The 26807-nt window shown below is 39.7% G+C and overlaps 2 protein-coding genes across 2 annotated transcripts in view; both read left to right on the plus strand.

Moving 5' to 3' along the window:
• EIF2B3 (eukaryotic translation initiation factor 2B subunit gamma) overlaps positions 1–26807 on the plus strand; it is a 99395-nt gene that overhangs the window by 20705 nt on the left and 51883 nt on the right. Inside the window, exon 6 of the mRNA XM_060773407.2 lies at positions 26624–26713. Within this exon, the coding sequence (XP_060629390.2) occupies positions 26624–26713 (90 nt within the window). The remainder of the gene's footprint in view (positions 1–26623; positions 26714–26807) is intronic.
• Positions 11765–14146, plus strand: LOC137096772 (COP9 signalosome complex subunit 3-like). Its single transcript, XM_067466991.1, has 2 exons — positions 11765–12324; positions 14123–14146. Exons 1-2 carry the CDS (start codon positions 11767–11769, stop codon positions 14144–14146), a joined length of 582 nt encoding a protein of 193 aa, XP_067323092.1. The 5' UTR covers positions 11765–11766.

Below are 26807 nucleotides of genomic sequence, written 5' to 3' on the forward strand. Positions count from 1 at the left end.
GATAAATGCAAGAATGGCTTTGAAGTAACTCTGCAGCCTTGTTTATAAAGGTTTATTCTTAAATATGACAAGGTGGTGTTTTCATTCCTCCTTCTATGAGATGCAAATAAAAATTGTCCTCTTGGAGTCCTTACTATGGGAAAAAATATTTTTAAGTGCAAAGAGAAATACTTTAAAAAGGTTTAAGCACTTTTAGTTGTGATTTAATCAACTCTTAACATTTTCTTAACATTTCAGAGACTGTTCGTATAACTTAAAAAACAAATTCTGCTGGCTTTTGTATAGATGCAACTTTGTGTTTGTTACTGTTTCCCTCTCTAAACTTCAACTTGTATCCTATTATACCTTTAGAATATTGGTCCGTAACATATTTCAGGTTCATTTGGAGTTTTATGTCACTGTTGAAGTTTTAATGGCTTCCTCTGAGGCACTGTAAATCATTGTGATTGGAAAAGGCTTATTCAACAAGATGAGCTTGTAAAGTAAGGGAATGTTCTCTTGGGGCAGTTCAGATCCTCACTATCAGCTTTCATACACACATTATAATATTGTAGTTTGTGATAGGTGTGTCAGTAGCATTTGTCAGTATTTTTACTTGAGTTAAAGGATTTCATGTGTGCATGGTTTATTTTTTATACATCTCATTTGGTCTAGGGCAGGCACTAGTTCCCTATAAATGTTCCTGCAAGGGTGTCTTTTAAAATGCCAATTTCAAGGAGATGTTTAAAAATAAATTCAGATTTGAATTTCTCATGTCTGTAGTTGGCACTAAACCAGAAAATGTGTGCCAAAGAGTGTCTGTATACAATAAAATGGTCAGGGCATGATTTGAATGATCTTGGCTATATCAATGTTTGCCTGCCTTCATTCTAGTGGCATTTAGATTGATTAGGGTGAGACCGTAGAGAATGCTCAATTTGGCAGAGCAGTTCTTGGGGATCTCTATTCAGTGCTGAAGACCAGAGCTTAGAGCAGACAGCAACTTTTTGATCTCAAGATGTTTTGAACTACAACTTCTGTCTTGAGGTGGATGGGAGGGATGTCAAGTTGTGAAAGGCTGGTTTTGGGTTGCTCACAGGGTTCCATTCCTACTTGGCATCATGGATGGGGAGAAGGTTTCCAGTTTTAGTTACTTCTTTATCATCTCTTCTTTACCTTTTATTCCTAAGCTGACGGTGTGATGTATACCCAGATTTTTTGTGCTTGACCTTTTCCTAACATGGGGCTTGTTTTTTTATTTAGTAAGTTATTTTAACATTGTATATGGTTCTTGGATTAAAGACTGGTGGAATTTGTCCATCGTGGTACTTTTCACACACACACACACAGACACACCATGTATGACAATGTAAGTTGTCTACTTAGCAGCGGAAGGCACCCTGTGCATAGTACCCATCTTATATAACCCTGAACTTTTCTTAAGAAAAACACAGTTGAAAGGTGCCTGACTTCTAGCATACCTTGAAAATTAGTAAAAAATAATAACTTATTTTCTGTTAATATTTTTACCCAGATGTCCTTTTTGTTTAAACAGAGTGATGAAAATATTCAACACATGTCCTGGGGCAGTTTTTAAAAATTATTATTGGCTAGTTTTTAAGCGAAAAGAAAGAGCTAATACTGTATGGATTTGTGAGGAATAGCTGGATGAACGGCGTGTGTGTAAGTGAGGGGAAATATGCTTTTGCAGTACAGTTATAGCTGTGCTCCCTCTTGTAGGGAGGAAGGCATTTTATTCTTGTTTAAAGAATTGCTTGTGACTTGACTTACTGGTACTTGCTGATGTCTGACAAGTCCTGATCTTCAAATGTCTCTCCTTTCTAAGATTCTGCACAGCTCAGCTAAACAGTTCTAAGAAATCTTAAGTGGGTGACATTTGTGTGAATGCTAAAACCTGAATTATATTTTCTTCTGTCAAATGTCTTTGAACTGGTTGTGGTATGCATAGTAAGGGAGGTAATTTGTATGTGATCTAGAACATATTTTTCATTTGAAATTACTCTGCAAATTACTCTGGTGATGATAGATCCTTACTCTGTCTCCAATGTTGAAAGTGACTCTGGGGCGCAAGTCTGGAATGAAACTCTTACTGTTCATAAGCTGGCCACCTCCCTTTATCTGCTTTCTTCACGGGACCAACCCTTATAACCGACAAGTACAATAGAAGACCATTTTAAAAACTCAATTTAAAAACACATCATTAGGAAAAGTAGAGTAGCCAAATGATTTTTCTCCAAAATCAAATTTGAATAAAAAGGCAGCTGCAAAGAGGAAATTAAATCAATACCCTTAAAATTTAGTCAATATCTTTGGAAAACCTGATCATGAATAGGTAGACTGATCAAAAATACTAGACTGAAAGCATTGTATTACATTTCTCTCTTGAGTTCCTATACCAAGTTCAATTAAGGCACTTAACAAATTGAAAAACAAAGTGTCAACATTTAAGAGCAGTTCTTGTGTAGAGCTATACTGGCAAAGTGATTGCAATGAAGAGAAATAGGCTCCTATCTCTAGCATGTGTGAAAGATACTACAATTGCCATCATGTTGAACTGGAGGCTGTGCCTGCTATCTAAAACTTGTGCATACTTGGAGAAGAGTGGGGGAGAGTACTGAACTGTATGTTAGCCTGTTCTTTACAGACTAGATAGTTAATAAATACCAAAACCATTTTGCTTAAGCTACAGCTGTGTGTGTGCAAAAGCCCAGCAATATTCTGATAGCTAATATCTGTAAATTCAACTAGACTATGTAAAAGCAGTCAAAAGCTCATTTGACTTACATAATTTAAATTAGCACTAAACTCTTAACGAAGATGAAGGCCAGGTGTGCCTTCGCTTTTGCCTTCAGCTTCAATGCTTGATTCTGGGGGTTTGTTCCAAAGTTGCAGCACCACATCATCTATAAAGAGAAGAAAAAGAATCTAGTGGCACAGTTATATTTTGCTCCATTTTGCATCAAAAGGAAGTGGATTATAATTCCATGAAAGTTGACAAGACATCCTCTTAATATATTTTCTTACTGCATGTATGTGTGTACATATATACATGATGATTGGTTTTGTGGGCTTTGTTATGATTGTTCGCATTCACAAGAAGTGAAACTTTATAACATACCTGGGAAGGAATTCCTCCCAAATCAGATTATGTGTCAGATTTTTTAATCTTCTGCATCTCATATGGCTTGGTTGTTTGTGAAGCTTATTTAACATCTCATTTTACAAGGCTGCTGTGATGATATACCTTGCTTTTTTCTCTTACTGTAACCCAAATAGTAATAAAATGATGATCTAATATTTGAAAGATGAAGGATCTTTGTTCAGTGTGGAGCAGTTGGTCTAGATGTCCTCTAGGTCAATCCATCCAAAGAAGAATGTGATTCTGTACCTTGTAATGTTAATCATGTGTTTTATATGGAAAGGTCTAGAAAGGTTTAGAAAAAATGCTCATTAATTATCCAAAGATAACTTCAGCAATAGTGTGTCTGATTGTTGGATTAATATTTAAGTGTCTCTCTGTGTGTGGTGCCCTCAACAATAAGTAGTATTTTGAAGTTGTGTAGTCTCTTTCTTGGGTCACTGTTCCTAAATTGTCTAGCAACAGAGAATAATTTTACTATGCTGTTTGGATGTAACAGAAGGCTGAGTCAGAGGTCAGAAAAGTTATCCATGCCTATTTGAACACGGTCTCACTCTTTTTGGCCACATGTTAGACATATGTTACTCATCAATGGCTTGTGGAACTCCATGACGCATAGCAGACTGGAATGCAGGGTGAGCTAACACCCCTGGCCTGGTCGGAAATGTATTGACAAATGTAAGGAAGCAGGATAGAGAAGAAAATGACAAAAAGTACCACAAGAATACTATGTGGTATGTCAGTCTTCTTCCCACAATATTAAGTTTCACAATTTTTGTGAGATTTATCTGTAGTACTGAGCTATTTCTGTTGTTGCTTTTACTAGCTTGTGATCTCAAGCCTTCTCCAGCTATCTACAAAGAATGTACTTGCTGAGGTTTTTTTTTACCATCACACCATCAGTGATTTTCATTAGTTCTCAAAAAGCTGTTATTTAACGCCATCACTAGAATCCAGATGCATTGCAATTGAAAAGGATATACAAATGTGATCTCATTGTTTCCAAAATTAGCTACATTTGGTATTAATTGAATTAACTCAATGTATATAATGTTGATTAGATACCCTTACTGCATTGGCTGCTGTGAGAATAGTGTGTGGCCAACACATTCACAATTTTGCAATTTAATAACACCAGTTGGAAAAGCAAATGAAATATCACCAGAAAACATGGGTCTGGATTTTTCAGCAGCCTCAGCTAGAATAAAGCCACTGAATCAAAGTATTGAGTTGAAACACATAAATCCGATTGACTGGGTAGGTCTACACTAGTTGTATTACCAGAGTATGACCCACAACTCAAGGATTGCCTGAGAAATCATTTAAGCCTTTTGTTTTAGTGATAATTTCCTTACTGTATTAAGGGAAATCCCAGTTACCGTAGTTATATTCTCAATTGCTGTCCCTGAGTGGAATAACTCTGGTTACTATTAAGTAGTAGCATAAGTGGGAGAGACCAAATACGCCTTCCTTTTGCTGATTAATTGCAGTAAAAGACAAAAGGCTACCAAGGATATGTTTGAGAAGAAGGGGACAAATAAAGCAGGAATCTTTTAATTTGCAAATATACTGTTTGGTTTCCATTATCTTCATGTTTTGGAGAGTTTGTATTGTTAGTTATTAAAATCTAACACTTAGTTCTTTCTGATAGTTTTGGATGGATTGGTCAAATTGCTCATCCTACCTGGAATAAATCCATAGGAAACCAAACTAAAGAAAAGGTGGGGGTCTCAGACAGTTGCACAAAAAACTAGGAGTTTATTATAATATTTAATATACTAAGTCAGTTCTAAAAACTTAGGTGTGTCAGGTAGCATAAACGCCATGTAAAATTTGCTGAAAGACACTGTGCATATTGTGTTGTGGGAATAAATGAGGGAAAGGTGGCAAAACTGCATTCAGTGAGCCCTCAAGTGTCTGCTGGAGTTTGGTTCCAGGATGTCTTGTCGATACCAGCATCTGTGCATGCTCAGGTCTCATTATATACAATGGTGTAACAAAATGACATCCCTTTTATAAAATGGTGAACAACCCAAACAAATGCTGGAGAGAGCCTGAAGATCTGCTACAGCCTACACATCAATGTAGTGCTCAGCGTGTGGCAAAATACAGTACAAAGTTGCTTTGTGGATTTTTATTCTCTGAATATAGTCAGTTTATTGTTTCAGAACCCTTGGATAAGGATGGCTAACTGTATCTGCTTTAAAATGCCATATAAACCAATATTATAGCAGTCCAGAGATCATCAGATGCCTTGTATTGGTTCTGCTGCAGATATCAGTGGTTTCTAAAGTGTCAGCAGTTGAACACCACATTCTATTGGAGATGCTGGGTTTTCTTTCTTTATGGCCAAATAAACTGAACTCTGTTTAAAATCATTGAGTTCCCCATTTGAAATTTTGTGTTTCAACTAGGTATAATAACACCATCTAAGCCATAAGTTTTAGTTACAAACCTAGATGGAAGAAATGCCAATTGCTGTTTGCACTAATATTTGTGCAGGAAAGCCTTTCAACAAGTTTAATTATTTTCAGAGGGGCCTCATTTTTCAATTCTTACAATAGAATGGGCTAGATCTGGGGTTGGAGAATTGTACCCAAAGAGCAGCCATCAGATGAAATGCCTTTTTTTCCAAAGCCTCTAAGAACTGGGCCCCTTCAGACTCCTTTCTTCCTTCAGCTTTTGCTTCTAAGGGTACTTGAAAATATTGTTCCTCAGGTAGTGTAGTGCTTCTCTTCTTGGGCCATGTGTTAGCATTTCAGTGGGCTCCTCTTTCCCAGGCCAAGCCACTATAGAATTTTTTAAGCTTTCGGGAAGGAGAGTATGTGAACACCTATTTAGCTGCACCAGACTCTATTGAAAGAATAATGGATTCTTCCCTCATTCAGCTCCTTTCTTATCCTAATCGCCAGGCCAATAGAAATGTGACTGTGTCAAAATTATTTTATTTTTCTGTTTCAGCCATACTTTTACTCACCTAATTAGGCCCAGATAGTCTTAAAGACAATGCTGGAAACTAGATTTATATTTCTGCTTTCAACAAAACGCTTTAATGTATTTAATAGATATTGCTTCACGAACCACCTCATTATTATTTGGAGTAGTAACTGTCTCTACACAGGAAAACACAGCATCCATTCATATGTGGTTCTTCTTTCCATTCATTTCTATACTAGTTACCAAACTACACAGGTATACAAAGTGTGAGATAAATGTTAGGCAATAGAACAGAATTCTTACAATTCATCCGAAGTCAGTATTTTTATTTTCTTAATATTCACCTGTAACCTTGGTTCTCCTACTGTTAGACAATAAATTATTGAATTATTGTGGTGGGTGAGAGTATATCTTTAAAAAGTACCGTATATGAATAAAGCCATTCTATAATGGAAAACAAAATCTGTGAATCAGTGATCAGGTAAACACCAGTTTCTTTTCTGCAGCCTCAGTTTTGGTTTTCTCCACAGAGGATGTTTTCAGGTGTCCAGAAATACCAAAAAAGAAAAGAAAAGAAAGAAAAAAGAAACTGTATCATCAATTTCCTTGCAAGCCCTGAAACAAAGTATTGTATCATTATTGCAACTTATTAGCATTGCATTACTGTTAAAAATATTTGAAGCATTTGCTACATCTTTCTGGTTTATACTACATGGGTTGTTTTTTTTAAGTAGCATCTTCAGGCTTCCTTCTAGCAGTTCTGTGTTTTTCACACAGCTATGTTCCATATTGATGCTAATATAATTGGTACAATTCCTTTCAAATTTATTCATGAATTACTCTTGGATGTAATCTAAGCGTTCACAATGTAACCTCAGAAATGTTGAGTAGAAATCAGCATCACTGTCTAACAACGGTTAGAGCTTGATGCATTGCTATCTTGCTTTTTGTGTCAGTGTAGCTTGAGCACATGGTTGTTTTAATGAGTGCTTACATTTTCTACATCTCATATAATCATAGAGTTGGAAGAGACCTCATGGGCCATCCAGTCCAACCCCTTGCCAAGAAGCAGGAAGCATGTGTTTCTATGTCATAATTAAACAACTTTTAAAAAGTCATTCAGTCACTGCTGATCATAATTTATATCTCATAATATTTTCTCTGAAAGTCCTAATGGCCTTTTTTTTAAAGGACAAAGCTAGATAGTTGTAGCCCCTTACTGGGAGCAGCTTCATATAGTTATGTTCTCAAATTGTCATTTCTGTCCTCTAACATTAATTCATAATTTAAACCCCTGATGAATACAATGTTAAGTACAAGAGGCAGCGGATAGCTCCCATTTCAGTAGGGCATGGATTTTTTTCTGGAATTTCACCTAAATTTTCACGGAATTCTCAGTTTAACTGAATATGTTTTGGAGCTGGGCTTTCCACAGAAGTTGAGGAAGCAGGAACCCATTTTGTTTCCTTCTGCTTCAGGGTAAGCTTTGTTTAAATTTAACTGCTTTCAGCGCTGCTTAGTTTGAGAGGCGGGGCTTCCTGAGTTTAAAAATTAACTGCTTTGTTTGAGAGGCGGGGCTTCCTGAGTTTAAAAATTAACTGCTTTGTTTGAGAGGCGGGGCTTCCTGAGTTTAAAAATTAACTGCTTTGTTTGAGAGGCGGGGCTTCCTGGTTATCCTATATAAACCAGTGTCTGAACCCAAGGGGCAGCTGGGCTTTCCACAGAAGTTGAGGAAGCAGGAACCCATTTTGTTTCCTTCTGCTTCAGGGTAAGCTTTGTTTAAATTTAACTGCTTGCAGCGCTGCTTAGTTTGAGAGGCGGGGCTTCCTGAGTTTAAAAATTAACTGCTTTGTTTGAGAGGCGGGGCTTCCTGAGTTTAAAAATTAACTGCTTTGTTTGAGAGGCGGGGCTTCCTGAGTTTAAAAATTAACTGCTTTGTTTGAGAGGCAGGGCTTCCTGGTTATCCTATATAAACCAGAACTTGTACACTCAGTAACCTATACTTTCACCCCTGCATACAGACAACAACATCAAACACACACAAAGAGGAGGTCATTAGCAACCTCCAGATGGAACAAACACGAAAACTTCCCGTCTCATGCACAAGCTGTGACATGTTCAGCTTTTTCACACTACAATTACTCAATTACATCTGCCCCAAGTGTCAACAGATCACTCGCATGGAACACAGGATCCGACAACTCGAGGACCGTATTAAGACCCTTAAGGACATTCAGGAACTTGAGCTGTTCTTAGACACCACACACCACACTGTCCTAGACACGCAGCCCATATCACACCAACATTACGGGGAGGCTCAACAGAACAGCACCTCAGATGTGGACAACCCTCAGGCTTGGAGAAATGTCACCCTTAGAAGGACACATAGGACCCGGAAGCCTCCTCAGAATACTTCTGCTCAGCTGCAGTTACACAATAGATTCCAAACTCTCACACAACTATCACCTGACCAAGAAACACAACATATTGGGGAAGACCAGAATGGCTTAGATACTGATCAGTGGCTCATCCTTGATCAGTGTGCAGGGGATAGCCCTGACTGGGACAACACTTCACAACATTCACACTTGCACAATTGTGCAGGTGTACCATCCCCAACCATAGACCAGGAGCAACAGGAACACATACAGGAGAACCATAGGCTCTTGGACGAATCTCAATGGATTGTCCTTGACGAATGCATCGGGGATGTCGAGGAGGAGGACAACACTTTTCACCTACACAATTCACACCAACAGGATCACTTTTCTGGAGACCTACACACTACATTGCACAAAAGGGGCCCTGTCATTCCCGAAAGTAAACAGGTCTTGGTAGTAGGCGACTCCCTCCTTAGAGGAACGGAAGCTGTCATTTCCAGACCGGATGGGATGGCTCGAGAAATATGCTGCCTACCGGAGGCAAAAATACACCATATCACTCAGAGGCTCACCAGGCTCCTCAAGCCCTATCACCGTCCTCCCCTCATGTTGATTCATGTAGGAACCAATGATACTGCAAGGCATACGTTTCAAAAGATCACAAATGATTTTCGAGCTCTAGGAGCAAAGCTAAAAGAATGTAATGTACAGGTGGTCTTTTCATCCCTCCTCCCTGTTGTAAGACACGGACCCACAAGAGCCAGAAAAATAGTACAGGTCAATGACTGGCTTAGAAAATGGTGTCAGGAGGAACGCTTTGGCTTCCTCAACCATGGCCTGCTTTTCCAGGAGGATGGCCTACTGGCAAGGGATGGGGTGCATCTCACACAAGTAGGAAAACACCTTTTTGCTCACAGACTCGCAAACCTCATTAGACGCACTTTAAACTAGGTCCACCGGGGGAGGGGAACAACAGCCTTGCGAACACTACTTTACCCATAATGTCTGGGAATCGCCAGAAGGCTAAACGGAGGGCGGCACAAACACAACAAGGACCAAGTACCAAAAGCACAATAATCCCAATTAAACAGCTCAAGGGAAGATCTCAGGGGCTCACATGTCTTTACACTAATGCACAGAGCATGGGAAATAAACAAGACGAACTCCAACTTTTAGCACAACACCACAAATATGATATCATAGCCATCACTGAAACCTGGTGGGATGACTCCTATCGCTGGAATGTAGATATCGAGGGGTATAACCTCTTTCACAGAAACCGAACAAAGGGGAGAGGAGGTGGAGTAGCCTTATATGTCAAAAACTCTTATGCTGCAGAAGAGATTCAAGACAGCAATCTGGGAAACCAGCTTGAAATCATCTGGATAAGAATCAAGGGAACTGGGACTCAAAAAGATGTCGTTGTAGGCGTCTACTACAGACCCCCAAGCCAGGAGGAAGAACTTGATGAAGTCTTCTGCCAACAGTTGACCAAACAGGCACAGAGAAGAGATGTAGTAGTCATGGGCGATTTCAACTATCCCGATATTTGCTGGAAAACAAATTTGGCCAAGAGTACAAGGTCCAACAAATTCCTCACTTGCCTTGCAGACAATTTCATGGTCCAGAAGGTAGAAGAGGCAACAAGGGGATTGGCTACTCTTGATCTCATCCTAACAAATGCGGAGGACCTGATCGATGCGGTCGAAGTGGTAGGATCCTTAGGGGCAAGTGACCATGTGCTCCTGCAATTTGAGGTACAAAGGAAGGCCGAAACTAAGACAAGTCAAACCCGCATTTTGGACTTTAGGAGAGCTGATTTCCAAAAAATGAAGGAAACGCTGAGCAGCATTCTGTGGACACAGATACTAAAAGACAAGGGAGTTACGGATGGATGGGAATTTCTCAACCGTGCCAACAAAGAGAAAAAATAGGACAAGTGCAAAGAAGCCAGAATGGATGTCCAAAGAACTTCTAACTGTGCTAAGACACAAAAGAGACATGCACAAGAATGGGAAAAAGGGAGAAATCACCAAAGAAGAATTCAAACAAATAGCCAACACCTGTAGGGAAAAGGTCCGCAAGGCTAAAGCAAAAAACGAGCTCAGACTTGCCAGGGACATTAAAAACAATAAAAAGGGCTTCTATTCTTATGTCAGTAGAAAAAGGAAAAACAAGGCGGCGATAGGACCTCTTCGAGGAGAAGATGGGGCAATGCTGACAGGGGATAGGGAAAAGGCAGAACTACTTAATGCCTTCTTTGCCTCGGTCTTCTCACAAAAAGAGAGTCTTCAACCTCAGCAAGATGGAGTGGATGAAGGATTGGAGGACATCCAACCCCAAATTGGGAAAGAAGTCGTCCAGGAATACCTGGCCGCTCTTAATGAGTTCAAGTCCCCAGGGCCAGATCAACTACAGCCCAGAGTATTGAAGGAACTAGCGGAAGTCATTTCGGAACCATTGGCAACCATCTTTGAGAGTTCTTGGAGAACGGGAGAAGTTCCAGCAGATTGGAGGAGGGCCAATGTGGTCCCAATCTTCAAGAAGGGAAAAAAGGATGACCCAAACAACTACCGTCCGGTCAGCCTCACGTCGATACCGGGCAAGATTCTGGAAAAGATTGTTAAGGAAGCGGTCTGCAAACACTTAGAAACAAATGCAGTCATCGCTAATAGTCAACATGGATTTATCAAAAACAAGTCATGCCAGACTAATCTGATCTCTTTCTTCGATAGAGCTACAAGCTGGGTAGATGCGGGGAATGCCGTGGATGTAGCATACCTGGATTTCAGTAAGGCCTTCGACAAGGTCCCCCATGACCTTCTGGCAAGGAAACTAGTCCAATGTGGGCTAGGCAAAACTACGGTGAGGTGGATCTGTAATTGGTTAAGTGGACGAACACAGAGAGTGCTCACTAATGCTTCCTCTTCATCTTGGAAAGAAGTGACGAGCGGAGTGCCGCAGGGTTCCGTCCTGGGCCCGGTCCTGTACAACATCTTTATTAATGACTTAGATGAAGGGCTAGAAGGCATGATCATCAAGTTTGCAGACGACACCAAATTGGGAGGGATAGCCAATAGTCCAGAGGACAGGAGCAGAATTCAAAACGATCTTGACAGATTAGAGAGATGGGCCAAAACTAACAAAATGAAGTTCAACAGTGACAAATGCAAGATACTCCACTTTGGCAGAAAAAAATGAAATGCAAAGATACAGAATGGGTGACGCCTGGCTCGAGAGCAGTACGTGTGAAAAAGATCTTGGAGTCCTCGTGGACAACAAGTTAAACATGAGCCAACAATGTTTTCTATGCCCAGCGTCCCGGACTTTGAAACATTGTTCTCACAGGTCCAGCTTTTTATCAGCACTTGTAACGGGGAGCACATCCGATATGCCACAGACACTTTTGCTGGCTTGTGTCACCAGTTGACAAATGCTCTTGTGGAACGGAAGCAGCCCTTGCGAGGAATTGGAATTCTCAGGCAAGCCATAGACAAAATGCAGATGAATACCAACCAGCTGACCTCAATACACGCAGATCTATGCCAGCTCTGTTTGTTAGCCAAATGCTTTAAGCCTGCCCTCCCGTATCTAGATGTGGACATGATGGATATCTGTAAAGAGAATGGGGCATACGATGCAAAGCACTTTCTATGTTACTACTACTATGGCGGAATGATATACACTGGGCTCAAGAACTTTGAACGAGCACTCTACTTCTATGAACAGGCTATTACTACTCCTGCCATGGCGGTCAGCCACATTATGCTGGAATCTTACAAAAAATATATCCTAGTTTCGGTGGCAAAAAAAGCCAATGGGATTTTGGCCTGCATCAATAGGAGCATAGTGTCTAGATCTAAGGAAGTAATGCTACCCCTCTATTCTGCTTTGGTTAGACCACATCTGGAATATTGTGTCCAATTCTGGGCACCACAATTCAAGAGAGATATTGACAAGCTGGAATGTGTCCAGAGGAGGGCGACTAAAATGATCAAGGGTCTGGAGAACAAGCCCTGTGAGGAGCGGCTTAGGGAACTGGGCATGTTTAGCCTGAAGAAGAGAAGGCTGAGAGGAGATATGATAGCCATGTATAAATATGTGAGAGGAAGCCACAGGGAGGAGGGAGCAAGCTTGTTTTCTGCTTCCTTGGAGACTAGGATGCGGAACAATGGCTTCAAACTACAAGAGAGGAGATTCCATCTGAACATTAGGAAGAACTTCCTGACTGTGAGAGCCGTTCAGCAGTGGAACTCTCTGCCCCGGAGTGTGGTGGAGGCTCCTTCTTTGGAAGCTTTTAAGCAGAGGCTGGATGGCCATTTGTCAGGAGTGATTTGAATGCAATATTCCTGCTTCTTGGCAGGGGGTTGGACTGGATGGCCCATGAGGTCTCTTCCAACTCTTTGATTCTATGATTCTATAATTCTATGAATGGAAGTGGGGTCCGAGACTCTGCATATCTCTTTTAAAGTTTGGACTAAAATCCAGAGTAGATATATCAGCCACAGCCAGCTGACTTGGAAATCATCAGGTGCCACTAGTTACAACAGAAGCAAAGCCATAGGTCATGAATTTTGCATGCCTGCCTGTTTGGCATACTTAGACTCCATTAGTAAGGACATGAATTTGTCAAAATGATCCTAAGTTGTTGTTTAGGTATCTTATCCCTTGATCTAGTATCATGGCTTTCTTCCTGGATTGCCATTGTTTATTTTCTCTTTAGAGACTGATGATATTCTAGTGTCTCATTCACCAGTGCTTTTACAACTTTTTAAAATTGAGAATGTACATATCAGTTGAGTCTCTCTTATCCAGAAATCTGAGGTAATTTTAAAAATGGTTTTTTGCCACTGGCCACTCACTTTCCCCTTTGGGGAAAGGGGGCTAGTCGCACATTCGGCACCCGTTGAGTTTTTCCTTAGGGAGCCTTGACAGGGGAAAAGAGAAGATGATTCTGCTTAACCTCTGCTTATAAAAAGCAGACGTCCTAGGCGCATCTACAGTCAGCTTCTACCTGGCCAATGGCAGTGTGCGATGAAATGTGCATCCCAGAAATGGCTGGAAGAGCCAACATTGATCAACCCCATTGGCTGTTGTCTATGTGGCCCAGAGAGAAGGAAAAATACTGAGAAAGGGGGCGGGGAGATCATTTTCCATATTGATGCTAATATAATTGGTACAATTTCTTTCAAATTTACTCATGAATTACTCTTGGATGTAAATTCAGGTATTCTGAAATTTAAAAAAAAATTAAAATCCTGAAAAATCTGTGTTCCCAAAAGTTTTGGATAAAGGAGACTCGATATTTTTAAAAAAAGAAATAGCAATCAGTACCACAGGTTCGCACATTAAGTTTCTCTGTGAAACTTGTAGTTTCAAACAGAAGGAAAGTGATAATTTGCAGAGTAGTTAAGAGTCTTGAATATTGCCCAGTTAATATTTATTTATTAGGTTGTGCAACATTTAATCCAAGATTCAGGCTCAGATGCTGGGGAGCCATACTTGTTTGAACTCCATGGGGCAATATTCTTTTAATCCCGTTGCTGCCTAGATTTGTTTTAACAGCAAAGGTTGTCATTGTTGCCAGGAATAGAGTTGCATTGCTGCGGGGTTTGTACTTCCAGAAATTCTTTCATGACTTTAATTTGTATTTGATTGTTGGCAGGGTTGCAAGATTTGTATGATCTGATTGACTGACTGGGTAATTTTTTTAATTAAATAGAGTTTGAACTCACTTAAAACATGTTGCATGTGCTTGTAAAAAAGTCTGAAATGAGTTTGAAGTATCATCCCCACAGTTGGTCATCTTTTAGTAGTTGAGCAAGCAGTTAACATTTATGACTCCATTTTAATAAATGTGTTGGAGGTCTTTTAACACAAACAAAATGTGCTGTGCTGGCTAATTAAAGCAATACTGCCATGTAGGAACTTGCCGTTTCTGGAATTGCTCTCTTAAAGCTCAGATATAAACAAAAATCTTGCTGTTTTTTGTGGTATACAAGCCTGAATGAGGGAGGTGTTTCCTGTTTTATACTGTTAGTGGAATGCGTATGAGATTTTTTTGCTATTTGTTGAAATGAGAATTCCAGCTGTATTGGATTTGAGCAGAGTTTATATGGTGGCAGCATATGGGAACTTCTGATTCCCCAGCACATCTTGTCTAGTTTACAAGACAGAAAACATGCTGTATTTCCAAATGTCACTCATTGTTGGTAGTTGCTGTGCTTACTAGCAACATCTAGTTCAGTCAATAAACTAAACAAAGGACATGTTGTGGGTGTCAGTCCAACAGTTAATTATAAATATTCCCTATTTTTTTTAAACAGAAGATAAAAATGCAACATTCTGGCTATGATGAAAACTTCCTTGTGTGTGCTCTACAGTGTCTTCCATCTCATTTAGAAGCAAGATATAGATTGTCACTGTCATTGAAGTGAACAGAAGAACCCTTTTATGAACACTTTTAAAATAAGTTCGAAGTGTCTTGATTTTTTTTTCTCGTGTCAGGGGCGACTTGAGAAACTGCAAGTCACTTCTGGTGTGAACGAATTAGCAGTCTGCAAGGACGTTGCCCACGGGGCGCCCAGATGTTTTGATGTTTTACCATCCTTGTGGGAGGCTTCTCTCATGTCCCCGCATGGAGAGCTGGAGCTGATAGAGGGAGCTCATCTGCGCTTTCCCTGGATTCGAACCTCCAACCTGTTGGTCTTCAGTCCTGCCGGCACAAGAGTTTAACCCATTGCGCCAATGGGAGCTCCAGTGTCTTGATGGGGTTTGTTGATTGACCTTGCAGCCCTATAAATATCTATGCTGAAGTAGGTGTCATTAACTTCAGAAGGTTATAAAATAAGTAAGGATAATTGGACCCTCCAGTGTTTGCTGGGACTCATGTCCTCACCAACATAATCAGTTTTAGTCCGCCAACACCTGAAGGGCCTCATGATTCTTTTCTCTGCTTTATGCTCTCATTCCCAAGTTCTGTTCTGGATTATGTGTCAATACAAAGTCATCTGTCTTAATTCCATTATTCCATTTATTTTCTTTCCAGTCGACTTTTCCCATTATGGACAGAAGATTGGGCTGGATATTAAACAGATGTAGTCATTATTCTTTTGCTTTATTTTCCTCTGTTTATTAGCTCTTTGAAAAACTAATAATAGATTAACAACAGGAAAATAGGATAATATATTTGGCATAGTTATTGCAAGTGCAGAATTTTAATGTATTACTTCCTATAAATTCGGAAAATTTATGTCTTAAGACATTTGAAACGTAATGTCTTACTCATTTTTGAAAGTCTTGTAGAAGATGGCTGTGTAGCCATCAGGGCCTGGTGATTTGTTGGGTTTCAATTTGTCTATTGCCTTATCAATTTCCCAAGAGGTGATACTACCATTTAACATCTCTCTTTGTGCTTCTGTCAGTTTTGGAATTCTTAGGTTGCCCAAGTATTCTGAGACTTTCTCTAAGGGGACATTAACTTTTTTATATAATTCTTTGTAAAATTGATAGAATTGCTCCGCGATGTCTTGGCTTTCTGTGAATATTTTCCCTTGCGTTGTAATTTTTGTAACAGTCTGTTTTTGTCTGCGTTTTTTAATTTTGTTGGCAAGCCACTTTCCAACTTTATTTGCGTTTTGAAAATAATTTACCTTATCAAACTTCATTTGTTTTTCTATGTTTTCTGTTTGTAACAATTCCATCTGTTTCTTCAGTATTTTGGCAGTGTAGCTTAGCGTTTTATCCTTTGGATTTTCTTTTAGTGCTTGTTCATTTTTGTTTAGTTTATTTAATATATCTCTTACTTCCTTGTTTTTTTGTTTTCTCCTGTATACCTCCTGCTGTATTAGATACCCCCTCATGACTACTTTCATCGCCTCCCATTGGGTTATTTTCGTGGTTTCTTCACCTTTGTTTAAGTCTAGGTACTCTATTAGTAACTTCTTATTCCTTTCTATATCAATTTCTTTTTTTAGTAAATTTTCATTTAGTCTCCATCGGTACTGTGGTATCTCTCCCTTGAGTTCTAGCTCTAAGGCGCAATGATCCGAAAAGATCCTTGGGATTATTTTAAATTTTCTTATTTTTATATTTAAGGGGTTTGTGGCCCAGGCCATATCGATTCGTGACCACGAATCGTGCCTTCCCGAATAGTAAGTGAAGTCTTTCGTTGTATTGTTGTGATGTCTCCATGTATCCTTTAAATTAAGATTTTCTAGGTGTAAGAGGAAATTTTTAGGTAACAGACTGTTTTTGAATGAGCCCTTTGCCCTTGTGCCTTTATTTTGGGATTTGTCTAGTGCGCCATCCACTACTCCATTAAAATCCCCTATTATAAATAATTCGTCGTAATCAACTTTGCTAATCTCATTGACCAATTTTTAATGAATTTCATCTTAGGACCATTTGGACAATATATATTACACAATAATATTTTTTGATTTTTTATTTCAATAGTAATTCCTAAAAATCTTCCTTGTGTATCTCTAAACATTTGTTTGGGGTTCAACCAGTCTTTAGCAAAGGTTGCAACACCTCTCTTTTTTTCACTGTAACATGCTTGGAATACCTTCCCTAATTTGTCTTGAATCAGGTGCTTGGAGTGTCTATCGCATATATGGGTTTCCTGGATCATTATCAGGTCATATTTTCTTTTTTCTAGGAAATTAAAGTATTTTCTCCTTTTGTTGGGGGAGTTTAGACCGTTTATGTTGTTAGAGTAAATTTTGATGGGTTTTCTATTCATGATTGGTTGCTTCTGGCATATCCCACTGCAGCATTTCTGGTGGTACTATTAGTTGGTAGTTTTCGGGGGAAAACTCTCTTAATCTCTTCTGATCTCTTTCATCTTCTTCCTCTTGGTCAGGCCGCGGCCATTTGTATGTTCCTTTTTCCGTTTGTTCTTCTTCCTCGTCTGTTTCTTTCTCTGTCCTTGTTTCTTTATTATTTCCACTGTTGTGTCCCGTCTTCCCATTGTCTTGAGCTTTCCTCTGCGTTTGTTCAGTTGGTTTGCCTTTGATGTGGTTGTTGTAGAATGCTTTTGCGCTGTCTTCCGAATTTAGCCAATATCTCTTATCGTTCATTGTAACTGTAATTCCTTCTGTCTTTTCCCATCTAAATTTTATTTTTTTTCTGATTAATTCTTCAGTAAGAAAGGTAAATTTCCTCCGTCTTGCCAATATCTGTTGTGGGATTTCTTTCATAATTGTTACTTTTTTATCCTTAAAAAATATTGATTTTTTGGTGTTAGCTTTCAAAATTTCGTCCCTAGTGCTTTTGCGGCAAAAGCTGATTACCACATCCCGAGGGGTCTTATGTTTTTTGGCGTACTCCGTGGGTACTCTGTACGCTCGGTCCACATCCTGTCCCACAATTTCCGTGTCAACGTCCAGTAATTCTGCTAGAAGTTCAATCATATTATGTTTTACGTTTTCATCCTTAACTTCTTGCAGGTTTCGAATTCTTAATTGATACTCTGACTCCCTGTACTCCAGTCTTTCGGCCTGTTGCTGTATTTTTTGGGTGAGGGTTTCTAGATTGTTCATCTTTGTTTCGGCTTTTCCTTGAATTTTAATTATTTTTTGATTTTCCTTTTTGACCTTGTCCACGTCTTCTTTTAGTTTCATAATTTCTTCCTTTATCTCTTTTTTCATGCTCTGTATTTCAGCTTGTAATTCCTTGTGTTGCGAGTCCTGCTTCTCCGAGAGCTTCCTAATCTCTGCCAGTATGTTGTCAAATACTGTGCCTTCTGGCGTGGGGTCTTTTTTGTTTTATCCCTCTGCTTGTAAGTCTGGTTTGCTTAGGGAATCTCTTCTTGCTTGACTTTTGGTTGGTTGTAAATTTTTCCCTTTTATATTTTGTGCTGCCATGATTAATTTATTTTCACAATTTGTTTGTTCCCTTCCTTATTTCTGAGCAAATTGGCTAATTTACTTGTACCACTATTTGGGTGTAATCCACAATTTGTTTTGTCTTCCTACTTTCTTTTTCTTATTTCACGAGTCTTTCTTCTCCTTCTATCCTTTTTTTTTTGTTATTCTCGCTATTTCCTGCTCCTCCCCTTCCCTTTTCGTATCCTTTGCTTACCTTCTCTCTTCTGTTCTCTTCTTCCTTCTTGTGTCCGCTTTGTTTCCCTTTCACGGGGTTATTATTATATTCTTCCGGGTTCAGTGAGGCTCGAGTTTTCCTTTTTATCTTCTCACGATGTTTGGGGAGCTTGATGTCTGCAAGTCACGCTGGGGGTTTCCTTTTCTCGCGCAGCCTCCGCGGTCCTCGGCAAGTCTCGCGCGGCTTCGCGCGGCTTCTCTGCTCACCACGCCACTATCTTGTTTGCTGTTTCCAGCGTGGGCGGGGAGTCCGGCACGCTTCTGCGTCCAGCCAAGGACGGCGCTTATCTCTTTTCTTCTTTGATTGCCTCACCCAGCGCTTTTCCAAGGTCAGAGTCTTGTGAATCGGGAGGTCAGAAGGGGAGGGATAATGGCGAGGGGGGGGGGAGTGCCTCTTCTTGGCGTTTACTGTTCTGTCGCTTTCGCCTTTGTTCAGTCCACAGCCCGCTATACCGTTACCACACTCCTGGCCCTCCTGTTCCCATCGGTCTGCCCCTTTAATGACAGGCCTTTGGGTATGGGGGTCTTTTGGTTTTTGTTGGTTTTGCTGTCCCTTGCGGGAGGGAGCGTTATGCTCTACCCAGCTGTGGCTGTGTGTTAGTTTGGCTTGTTTTGACACTGTTTAACTCCTTTGAGTTCTTCTGGTTCTTCTGTTTTTCCGATGCCTTCCTCCCCCCTTTCCTCTTCTTTCCTTCTTTTGTTTTCTTTATCTTTCCTTTTTCTTCTCTGCCCCTTCCTCCCTCCCTCTCTCTTTCCTCTTTCACTCTGGACTCTAGACTCTGTACTCTGCGTCACTTTGATCTTTAAATTAGTCCTTTCGCCTCTTCCTCTCACAATTTTCTTTGCGTCCCTCTCACTTCTTCTTGCTTACCTTATTTCTTAGTATTGCGTAGAGCGTTCCGTCTCCGGTCGTCTTCCGGAATACCTTCCGCCTGTGGCTTAAATATTATTCTCCTTTGAGTCTCCAATTCAAATAGCGTCCCGGGAGGCTGTTCGCTTTCCAGTTAGTTGATTCTTAGTTTGAATTTCTCCTGTTCGTTGTGCCGGTGGCTGATGGGGGGGGGGGGTAGAGACGAAAGTCTCCAACCATGGAGTTGCATCCACCCTGTGTGCCTCGTTGCCGGGCGTCTCTGGGTGTCCCCTTGAGGGGGGCACCTCCTGGATGCCGTCGGCCGATGGCACTGGGTATTGCCTCTGCGACCTGAGACCATCTGCAGGGGAGGGGGGGAATGCCCCCCTGACTTGGCAAAACCTGGCTGCTCCTGAGTCCTCCCTCCGAGGACTCAGAGCACGTCCGCCATCTTCCAGCCACCAACCGGAAGTCTATTAAAAGATATTCTAAATAATATTCTAGAAGAAAAAACAATACCGAAATCTTGGGAAAAAACTAATATAACCCTAATCCTAAAAGAAGGGACAGATCCATCGGATGTCAGATCCATCGGATGACAGATCCATCGGATGTCAGAAACTACAGGCCTATATCGTTGTTAAACAACGATTACAAAATATTTGCGACAATAATGGCAGAAAGGTTGAAAAACTTCCTCAAAATTTGGATCTCCACCGAGCAGGTAGGTTTTTTACCCAACAGGCAAATAAAAGACAATATTAGGATTATCATTGATACAATTGAGTATTACGAAAAACACAACGAAAAACAGCTAGCCCTAATGTTTATAGACGCGGAAAAGGCCTTCGACCGAATAAATTGGGATTATCTTAAATTAGTAACTAAAGAATTAGACATGGGATTTCGTTTCCAGAATGCGGTCGAGGCCATATACGCAAACCAGGAGGCCACTTTATTAATCAACGGCGAAGAAATAAAAAAGCCTATAAAACTACTACAAGGTACCCGCCAGGGCTGTCCCCTATCCCCCTTATTGTTCATTTTAGTGATGGAAACGTTAATCAGGACGATAAACGAAGATAAAGCACTCAAAGGATTAAAGGTAGGTGAATATAATCACAAATTGAGAGTCTATGCGGATGATGTGGTGTGCATAGTTGAAAATCCGATAGATAACATCAAAGATTGGCTAAAAAAGATAGAAAATTTTGGGATGGTGGCGGGTTTCAAATTGAACAAACAAAAAACAAAGCTTTTAGTTAAAAACATGGACCAAAAAACAAAAGACATATTACAAGAAATCTCAGGTATAAAAATAGAAAGTAAAGTGAGATATTTAGGAATAAACATTACCAAAAGCAATATCAACCTAGTTAAGAATAATTACGAAGTATTATGGACCAAAATACAAAAAGATATAAACAAATGGAAATACATGAATTTTTCTCTATTAGGACGAATCTCGATCGTAAAAATGAATATACTACCCCAATTTTTATTTCTTTTTCAAGCCCTACCGATATTAAGAAACGATCACCTATTTAAAAAGTGGAAATCAGAGATTACCAAATTTATATGGAGGGATGGCAGACCCAGAATTAGTTTCAAAATCTTAACAGATGAGAAAAAAAGGGGCGGATTGGGCCTACCAGACCTCAAAGTCTACTACGAGGCATGTAATCTCGTAGCATTAAAAGAGTGGGCAACGTTGAAGAACAGACCACTATTAGCGCTAGAAGCCCATGAGTTAAGGTCCGGCTGGCACGGATACCTTTGGTATAATAAAAGAAAGACAGAGAAAGCATTCAATGATCACTATATTAGAACGGCGCTAATAAGAACATGGGAAAAATACAGACCCAGACTGTATTCTAAGACTCCGTTATGGGTATCCCCTACAGAAGCTAAGCACAAAAAAGAATTAGAGGAAAAGAATTGGCTTACATACCAACATTTATTAAAGGAAAAGGAAATTGGAGAAAAACGAAATCTAGTCTTAAAACCGATTGAGGAGGTAAAACAGCTAAGTAATAAGATTACATGGTTAAAATATTACCAAATACATCAGGACTTTAAAGAAGATGAAAAAGTTGGTTTTAGTCAAGAACAGGGTATATGGGATACAGTAATGAAGAAGGAGAGAAAACTAATTAAGCTCCTGTACCAGCAATTACTCATTTGGTCCACAGAAGAGGAAGAAATTAAAGACTGCCAGGTAAAATGGGCTAAGGACATTGGACACAGCATTTTAACAAATGAGTGGGAAGAAATTTGGAAGTGTAAAATAAAATATATGGAAGCCAGCGATATGCGGGAAAATTGGTATAAAATGTTTTTTAGGTGGCACTACACCCCAGTAAAAATATCCAAATTTAATAGCAAAGGTTCACACTTATGCTGGAAATGCGAGGAAGAGAAGGGGACCTTTATCCACCAATGGTGGTCCTGCAAACTTATCAAAAACTTTTGGAAAGACATACACTTAGCAATACAGAAAATAGTCAAGGCTAACTTCCCTCAAAAGCCCGAAACACACTTATTAGGAATTATAAATACAAAACTAGATAAAAACCAAGAGAAGATGATCTTCCTCCTCAGTACGGCAGCAAGAATGCTCCTCGCTAAGGTATGGAAGCTGAAAGAAGTACCAACCTTAGAAGATTGGATTCTGAAAATATTAGACATCATCCAAATGGACACTCTCTCACAAAGACTCAAGGGATCGCGTAATCGCACAGATTGGTCTGGCTTCAAAGAATACGTTACAGCTAAAGGGCTTCCAATACACATTGATCTGTCTGGGATCTGAACAACAGAGTTAGAGAAGTCCAATTCAGCATTGACGCAAAGAAACAATAGGATCTGAAGATACCCGGAAGACTGACGGGAAGCGACCCCTTCCCATACCCCTATCTACCTTTTCCCTCACCCCTCCTTCCTCCCCCCCACACGCACCCCCTGTCCCCCACCCCCCCCTTTCCCCCCCTACTCCCTCAATCTTACCCTCCCTAACCCTTGTGATGGATGTATACTAAAATCTCAATAAAAATGATTACAAAAAAAAAACAAAAACGTAATGTCTTACATATAGCTGAGAATACAGGATAGGTGTCATTTGTACAGAGAGATGTTTACTTTGTGATAGTAAAGTAAATAGGAGTAACTTTATTTGAATGAAACAGTCGTTGAACAGTGTTTTAAGGGATTATTAGCACCATTTAAATAAGTTTGCCATTTTAATCACCTTTCTCTCAGTTTAATAGTATTTAGTCCATAATGCAGCCATAACCTTGTTGTTTGGTGTCTTCAAGTCAACTCTGACTTATATTGACACTATTGTAGGGGATTTTTGGCAAGATTAATTGAGAGATTTGCCATTGCCTTCCTCTTAGGCTGGGAAAATGTCACTCGGTGGAATTAGAGTTTGACTCCTGGTCTCCAGGAATAATATTCCAACTCTCAAATCACTACACTATAAGCTATAATTGTCCAAGTCATAGGAGGAGTAAAAAGACTATCTTAGACTTGCTCCTTCTTTCTTCTTCATGGTGTCTGTGAAATCTCACATGAGTCTTCAGCTCATGTGCGCAGCTGTTTGGAAGCTTCAGATGTTATCTTAAAAACTGGGGAATCATAGAATCATAGAATCAAAGAGTTGGAAGAGACCTCATGGGCCATCCAGTCCAACCCCCTGCCAAGAAGCAGGAATATTGCATTCAAATCACCCCTGACAGATGGCCATCCAGCCTCTGTTTAAAAGCTTCCAAAGAAGGAGCCTCCACCACACTCCGGGGCAGAGAGTTCCACTGCTGAACGGCTCTCACAGTCAGGAAGTTCTTCCTCATGTTCAGATGGAATCTCCTTTCTTGCAGTTTGAAGCCATTGTTTTGCGTCCTAGTCTCCAGGGAAGCAGAAAACAAGCTTGCTCTCTCCTCCCTGTGGCTTCCTCTCACATATTTATACATGGCTATCATATCTCCTCTCAGCCTTCTCTTCTTCAGGCTAAACATGCCCAGCTCCTTAAGCCGCTCCTCATAGGGCTTGTTCCCCAGACCCTTGATCATTTTAGTCGCCCTCCTCTGGACACATTCCAGCTTGTCAATATCTCTCTTGAATTGTGGTGCCCAGAATTGGACACAATATTCCAGGTGTGGTCTAACCAAAGCAGAATAGAGAGGTAGCATTACTTCCCTAGATCGAGACTATATGCTCCTATTGATGCAGGCCAAAATCCCATTGGCTTTTTTTGCCGCCACATCACATTGTTGGCTCATGTTTAACTTGTTGTCCACGAGGACTCCAAGATCTTTTTCACACGCACTGCTCTCAAGCCAGGCATTGTCCCCCATTCTGTATCTTTGCATTTCGTTTTTCCTGCCAAAGTGGAGTATCCTGCATTTGGAAGGTGAGATATTCTCACACAGTCAATAACTTGACTTCTAGAAATTCTTCATAAAACTATACATTACACAGTGGTTCCTTTTGTAGAGACTAAAACACATGTTGAAGGTCACAGAGTATATATGATCCTGTTGACAGTAAGATAGGACATATTCTGTTCTTAAATATGTGTTGGAAGACACACTGTGGAAATAATGATGAAATCTGTAGAGTAAACCTGAAATATTTTGTGACCATCTGTTTGTACAAAATTATGTCATTATATTTAAACAAAAACATTATGGGAATGTGCATGGGGAATAGTTTAGGCCTAAGGATTTCCTTTCTGTTAAGGCACATAAATTTAGTGAGGTAAAACTATGGGGTAGAAAGAAGAAAAATATTTTTGCTCCATTTTATAAAATGTTATAACTAATTATATATCCATTTATAATTTGAATTTGTCCTTGAATAAAATTTGTCTTTTATATGAATACTAAAATGTCATCTTAGGACTTATCTAAAGCAGTGAAAAAACTTGTAGACCTTTAACATTTGCAATGCACCTTTGTCTTCTCAAAGGGCCGGCATTGCAGCAAATGAGATATCCATTCAGGAAGTCCTTCAGATCAACTCATTATGGCTGGAATTTGCAGCATGCTTTCAAGAGAGGGCCTATTGAAAAAAAATTGAACCTTGTCACAGGATTAAGAAAAGAATTCTGGTTAGTAAGATGAATCTCAACTTCCAAGAACAGTTGTGGAGCCAAACAGCTTCATTAGTTTCACAACTAAAGTTAATTTCCCTTAAGTCAAACTGGCTAGAGTAAACCTGGAATATTTTGTGACCATCTGTTTGTACAAAAATTTTATGTGTTTTTTATGACAAAAATTTTCCATGCAAGATAGTTTAGCGCACCTTGGTCAAAAGAAGAAATTAAAGTAATGTCTATTTTTTTAAAAAAAGCATAGATTTTGCTATGGGTTGGTTTCTGTGAAAGTTCTATAAAAACTTCAGGAGACTTGTAGTGTCCATATTCTATACTAAATTTCATAATTTTCTTTATGCTGGTCTAACACATAGTGTCAAACTAGGCTGATAATTGTTCTTAAATTAGATAATAAAACCATGCAATCAGGATATGTCCAGAACAAAATGCTGTTAAGATTTTCTTTGTAGACTTCTCAATTTAATTCAACATTTGCTATAATGGGAATAGCATTTCAGAGCCTGTGAAATAATTGGTGAGCCATCACTTGCCAGGTTCTCATGACAGGGGATGGCTGGAGTGGGGGCAGCTTTTTAAGTTTGCTGTTATTATTTTTTTACCATACTTCAGTTGAAAAGAAATATCCAACACCAGCACAAGATGCTGGTGTGGGCAGTAGGTCCAGTTCTGTATCCTCATTATGGAACAGAAAGAGTTTTAGATCCAGTGTGTTCAACAATATCTCCAGCTTCCCTCTCGGGTAGCAGTGAGACAGTTCATCCCATCTTAATATTCACCAATGATAGGATTTAAGGGTTAAGGTTGTTCCCTAAGACTCCAGTGTCAAGTCTTAAGTATGGATTCATATCGGCCTCTGATGATTCTTAATTGGTCTACTTGGGAAAATGACTGTGCGAACAGGATATGACTGTGGCTATAAGATATTGCAGCTAAAACATAAGCACATGGATACAGTTCTTGTTTAATACAGATCTGTCAGGGTCACAGATCTGGAGGAGACAGAAGGAGGAGCCTTCTGTCTCCTCCAGTCGTTTGCTGTTAGCAAATGCCTGCAAGCATCCTGAAATCAGAAGAATAATAGTTAATGTCTAGTATAAGATAATTCCTGGTGTTTTTCCCCCCCTGATCATTATTTTTTGAAATGGAGCAACTGCTTGCTTAAAAATTAGCTATGGTAAATCATGAGATGATTGGGCTGAATGCATCAGAATACATATAACATCAGCATTATCACCAGCACTTGCATATATCAATATTTATTCAGAGCACATTGAGAGATTGCTGGATGGTACTAACTTTCTTTTAAGTTCTAGAAACCTCAGTTTAGAGCAGTGGTTCTCAATCTGTAGGTCCCCAGGTGTTTTGGCCTACAACTCCCAGAAATCCCAGTCAGTTTACCAGCTGTTAGGATTTCTGGGAGTTGAAGGCCAAAACTTCTGGGGACTCACGGGTTAAGAACCACTGGTTTAGAGCATGAATCAATCAGTTGAAACACACTTTTCAACTGTCCTCCATGACTAGGCAGCACTACCACTGTAAAAATGATATTTCATAATCTTTAGTGCTAAGAAAACTGTGACATATAAATGCATTCAAGTATATATTTATAGGCAATAATATATATAGGTGGCTCAACAAACGAAGAGACTTTTGCATCCTACAATTTAAAACAGTACTACAATCCATACTCAGTTAAACAGTTTTTCTATTTAATATAAAATACAAATCAGGTGCAAAATCCTCCTGTAAAAGACCCATGGTTGAAGATACCACCCCACCCAAATAATTTTATTACATCTTACAATCTTTAGAAATCATTTCTGAGATTTCTTTTGGCATCAGTTTCCATGGAGGTGAGTCTTTATCATTTAGGGAACAAGGTCAGTATCAAACTGGATTAGCAGATGTGTGTTTGTCTGACATATGCTAATTATGGAAGCCATCATGATTCACCTCACTATTAATTCTATGTCAAGAGTCTGGGAGAACAGATGTCCCTTGTAAAGTTATACTATCTAGTGATTTTAAAGTAGGGCTCTTTAAATGGCTGTGGAATGCAGAGCCTGGTAACTTCAGTCTCTTTTCTTCCCCTTCCAGGCATCCTAGGATACACATCAGGACAGGGCTGATGGACGCTCATCTGTACTGCTTGAAGAAAAGTGTGGTAGACTTCCTTGTAGAGAACAGGTAAGGAAAGGAGCCTGAGGCCTAAAGCGCATGAACCTTTTAAAGTACTTCAATTACCCACATTGCAAATTTTCCCTGCTACAGTTAATATGCT

The sequence above is a fragment of the Anolis sagrei genome, chromosome 4 (genome assembly GCF_037176765.1).
Source record: "Anolis sagrei isolate rAnoSag1 chromosome 4, rAnoSag1.mat, whole genome shotgun sequence".
Taxonomy (NCBI): Eukaryota; Metazoa; Chordata; class Lepidosauria; order Squamata; family Dactyloidae; genus Anolis; species Anolis sagrei.